Here is a 5262-nt window from a genome sequence, read left to right on the forward strand (position 1 = left end):
CCCTATAGTCACCAGAATGGAGGTGTGCAGACAGCAAGTGACCAATGAACAGATACCAAAAAAAAAAAAGAATTTCCACACCTTTATCTCTGCAGTTCTGTCAGGCATCCGTGGCTTTTCTGATCCTTCCTCTGCTTGGTCTCACCCAAGATGGCGGCTCCTGGAGCAGCTGAGCATCTTGAATCAGAAAGCAATGGATTTCTTGCCTCTGCTACAAATTCCTCTAGCTGTTAGCTTTCTAACCTTCTAAATATTCCTGTATATGTGGTTCAGAGTTATGGGACCATCCCCTGAGCCTGCTTGGTTGTGTATTCTGCATTGTTGCTGACGGAGCTCCTTACTGCATTTCCACCCAATCCACCATCTTGTTTGTTCCCCACACCTTTATTGATTTTAAAGCATTCAATGTCCCCTTGTTCTGTTCGATCAACAACTGTCTCTTTGTCTGTGTACAGGTTCCTCATGAGTACAATTAAGTGTTCCAAGTTCCAGAATACTCATTCTCCACGATGTTGCCCATAGTTTGTCATAATCCACACAATCAAAAGTCTTTGGGTAGTCAAAAAAGCACAGGTAAACATATTTTTTGGTGCTCTCTACTTTCAGCCAAGATCCATCCAGTGCCAGCAATGATGACACTCATTCCACATCTATCTAGATCTGGCCTGAACCTCAGAAAGCTCCATGTCAATGTACTACCTCAACTGTTTTTAAATTATCTTTAGTGAAATTTTACTTGCATGTGATATTAATGACATACTGCCCAATGATTTCCACATTTCTTTGGGTCATCTTTCTTTGGAATGGGCACAAATAAGGATCTCTGTCTTTCAGTTGGCCAGGTAACTGTCTTCCAAATTTCTTGGCATAGATGAGTAGGTGTTTCTGTGCTGCATCCGTTTTTTGAAAGATTTCAATTTGAGTTCCACCAATTCCCGGAGCCTTGTTCTTTGCCAATGCCTTCACTGTCCCTTGGATTTTTTCCTTTAGTATCATTGGCTCTTATCATATGCCACCACTTGAAAGGTTGAACAGTGACCATTTCATTTGGGTACAGTGATTCTGTATATTCCTTCCATCTTCTTTAATGATTTCTTCAGTTCCCCCAGCTTGAGAAATGCTGAGCATGTTATATTATTCCCTTTTGGTTTTCTGACTCCAGGTCTTTGCACATTTGATTATAATATTTGCCGTTGTCTTCTCGAGATGACGTTTGAAATTTTCTCGAGATGCCCTTTGAAATTTTCTGTTCAGCTCTTGTACCTCCTCATTTCTTCCATTTGCTTTAGCATCTCTACACTGGAGAGCAAGATTCAGAGTCTCTTCTGACATACATTTGGGTCTTTTTCTTCTTGTCTTCTTAATGACTATTTTCTTTCTTCATGTATGTTGTTCTTGATGTCACTTCACAACTCCTCAGGTCTTCAGTCATTAATGTCAAATTCATCAAATTTGTTCTTGAGATGATCTCTAAATTCAAGTGGATATGTTCTTCCAGTAGTATGTAAGAATTCCATTTGCTCAATATTTTCACAAGTGCTTGGTCAATTTATTTTTACTTTACAGCATTCTGATGAATATATCTCATAACTCAGAATTAATTTATATCTGTTGTAAGTATTAATGTTGAGCATCTTTCTAATCTTTCTATGTCCTTATTGGCCATTTGGGTATTTACTTTTGTGAGGTGTCTGGTTATTTTGCTAATTTTCTTAAATCAGGTTGCCCTTTTCTAATTATGTATACATATCAATGGACTCAAGTGTGGCAACAATTGTGAGGTTGGCCCAGGACTGGGCAGTGTTTCAGTCTGTTGTATATAGGGTCACTATGAGTTGGTACTGACTTGATGGCACCTAACAACAAATTATATATATATTGTCTTGGTGTGGCACTGTGGGCTAATGCATCAGACTACAAAGTCATTTGAACTGTAAGGTCGATGGTTCAAGATCATCAGCTGCTCCTTGGAAACCCTATACAGGGTCGCTATGGGTTGGAATCAACTTGATGGCACTTAACAATAACATATATATACATACAAACATACACACACACACATATATATATTATATATATGTATATATTATATATATTATATATATATATACACTAGATCACAACTACAGGTTGGAGCTTCAAGCTCACCAGCCATTCCACCATGGAAGAAAGACTTTCTTCTCTTGCAAAGGTATTTGCTGCTGTTATCAGGTCAGTTTCAACTCATAGCGGCATTATGCACAACAGAATGAAACACTGTCCCATCCTTGGGCCAACCTCACAGTCATTACACTTGAGCCCATTGCTGCTGTTACTGTGCTAATTCATGTCATTGGATGTCTTCATTTTTTTCACTGACCTTCCACTGTGCAAAGATATACAGCCTCAGAAACACTGTGCACTCAAAACATACTTGGTGGCATTTAACAACAACAACAAATACTTCTGTGTGTATATCTATGTGAGAGAGAGACAGTTATCTTCTATTTGATTTTCCTTTCCACTTTAGTATCTTTCATTGAACAAATATTCTTTTTTATATATTTTATTGTGAATTATGTGGTAGTTTACATGGGAGAACATTTGTTTTATATTCATCCTATCCTATATCGTTTCATTGCCATGGTTTACAATCGCCTCCATACATTATCAAACAACCAAAGGGTATATACCCTGTAAGCCTGCCAACCCCCCTCCCCTGGTCATCAACACACAGCCCCTCTCCCTCTGGGTCTAAAGTCCCCAGCTGCTCCATCTCTCCACGTCATCGTCTCTGCCTCCATCTCTGGCATCACTGCTTCTCTGGGTAGGGTCCCGCTCTCTGCTCTTCTCCCTTGTGAGGAAATATTCGTAATTTTAAAAACATCCATGTATCAGCTTTTTTTTAAGAATCAGTTAGATTCTTTTGTGCCCTCTTTACGAAATTAGAGTCTAAGTTAAATTGGTTCCTTATCACTTTTTAGACAATACATTGTTCTGACCCATAGTGACCCTGTATAGGGTTTCCAAGGAGCGGCTGGTGAACTTGAACCATCAACTCTGTGGTTCAAACTGACTTTGCTGTCTACCGCATTAATGCACAGCACCATGCCAGGATTCCAGACAATACATAGACCTTTAAAAAACAAAACTGAGTGTCACAGAGCTGATTCCAACTCATTATGACGTTTTATAGGGTTTCCAAGGCTGTAAATCCATATAGGAGCAGAAATCTCATCTTTCTCCCGAAGAGTAGCTAGTGTGTTTGAACTTTGGACCTTGTATTTAGCAGCCCAATGCTGAACTCATAGCACCACCAGGCCTCCCTTAAACAGCACTCTTATTTCCCTCTTTCCTGTTTTTTTTTTGAAACTCTTTATTGCAAATTGAGTGAAAGCTGGCAGAGAAATTCCTCTGTATTACATTCAACAATCATACAATTTGTACGACTACAATCTCCTCCATGAAAGAACAGTTATCCTACTTCCTCCCTGTGAGACTCTTACCATTTATTCTGAATCCATTAATTTTACATATATTTTAAGCCTTATGAGACATTGTTATTTTTGTTTAAATAATCAGTGTGAATTTAAATTTAACTAAGTACTTAGCTTTTACTGATAATTCTTTCCTGCATTTCTGTTCTTCTATCTGGAATTATTTTCCATCATTATGAATAACACCTGTTGGTATTTCCATTAGTGCAATGCAGATATGCTGTCTCCAAATGCTCTTACATTATGTTTGTCTGAAAATGTTCTGTTCCCAGCCAGTACACTTCATACATAGCTACCATCTGTCAGTGGAGGCTTGCAGGTTACTGTGAGATTGAATGGGTTTCAGTAGAGCTTCCCAATTAGGATGGACTAGGAAGAAAGGTGATCTGCTTCCATATATAAGCCCGTGAAAACCCTATTGGTCACAGTGGTCTCATCTGTAATCTGTCTGTGAGGATTGATGGGACCAGACAGCATTTCGCTCCATTGTGCATGACAGGACTATGAGTAAGGGGCCAACTAGACAGCAACTGCCAGCAATATAGTAGGAATGAAAACAAGCAAAGATGACAATTATAACCTAGACAACACTTCTCATGTGCCAAATACAGAGCTAAACATTTACTTTATGTAGTAATGTAATCCATTCTTCACTTCTATGAGGTGGTTGTACAAGTTTTATTCCTCCATAGTACAAATGAGCCAAGTAAACTTAGAAGTTGGGTAGCTTGTGTGTAAGATTTAGCTAGCAGATGGTAATAGTCAGAATTCAAATACAGATCTTTTTGGTATTTAAGCCATTCTCTTTACTGCTTTACTATATTGTCTTCAGTTTGTAATTGCATACAATGTTATTTTATTGTCACTGTGTACTTGCAAGTATTCATCTGGAGATTTGCTATTTACAATCATGTCTTATCAAGTGAGTGCTTTTTACAGTTAATTTCATTTTTTGTTGTTACAGGTGAAAAACCATACAAATGTCAAATTTGCAATCAATCTTTTAGAATTAAGAAAACTTTAACAAAACACCTGGTTATTCACTCTGATGCTCGACCTTTCAACTGCCAGCACTGTAATGCAACATTTAAACGAAAAGACAAGCTGAAATACCACATTGACCATGTTCATGGTATAAAATCTCCTGATGATCCTCTCAGTAATTCTGAGGAAAAACTTGTATCATTGCCTGTAGAGTACTCACCTGATGATAAAATATTTCAAGCTGAAACAAAACAGTATATGGATCAGACCAAAGTTTATCAGTCAGAAGCCAAGACAATGTTACAGAACGTGTCTGCTGAAGTATGTGTTCCAGTAACATTGGTTCCAGTTCAGATGCCTGACACGCAGAGTGACTTAGTGCGTCACACTACTACACTTCCACCGTCTTCTCACGAGATCCTTCCGACACAGTCACAGTCAACGGACTATCCACGAGCAACTGATTTAGCTTTCCTGGAAAAATACACTCTTACTCCTCAACCTGCAAATATAGTTCATCCAGTTCGACCTGAACAAATGCTAGATCCTAGAGAACACTCTTATCTTGGAACATTACTGGGGCTTGATAACACTACTGCTGTCCAAAACATTTCTAATAGTGAACATCATTCATAAGTCAGTTTAAACATTCCACAGACTTTTTTTAGGTGGATGTGTGTTCATTGCAATCAAGAGCTGATGGCTTTTAAATTAGTAGGGCTGCAATATTTTTCGTTTTCTCTCACTTCTCAAGTCCTCAGTACAATTTCAAATCAAGAAAAATATGTATATCTGTTTATTG

General features: G+C 38.2%; 1 protein-coding gene across 1 annotated transcript in view; it reads left to right on the forward strand.

Moving 5' to 3' along the window:
- Positions 1-5117, forward strand: part of ZBTB41 (zinc finger and BTB domain containing 41) — an 81060-nt gene extending 75943 nt beyond the window's left edge. Inside the window, exon 10 of the mRNA XM_006834177.1 lies at positions 4441-5117. Within this exon, the coding sequence (XP_006834240.1) occupies positions 4441-5096 (656 nt within the window). The 3' untranslated portion in view covers positions 5097-5117. The remainder of the gene's footprint in view (positions 1-4440) is intronic.
- The last annotated feature ends 145 nt before the right edge of the window (positions 5118-5262 follow it).

This window comes from Chrysochloris asiatica, unplaced genomic scaffold, assembly GCF_000296735.1.
Source record: "Chrysochloris asiatica unplaced genomic scaffold, ChrAsi1.0 scaffold00009, whole genome shotgun sequence".
NCBI classification, from domain to species: Eukaryota; Metazoa; Chordata; class Mammalia; order Afrosoricida; family Chrysochloridae; genus Chrysochloris; species Chrysochloris asiatica.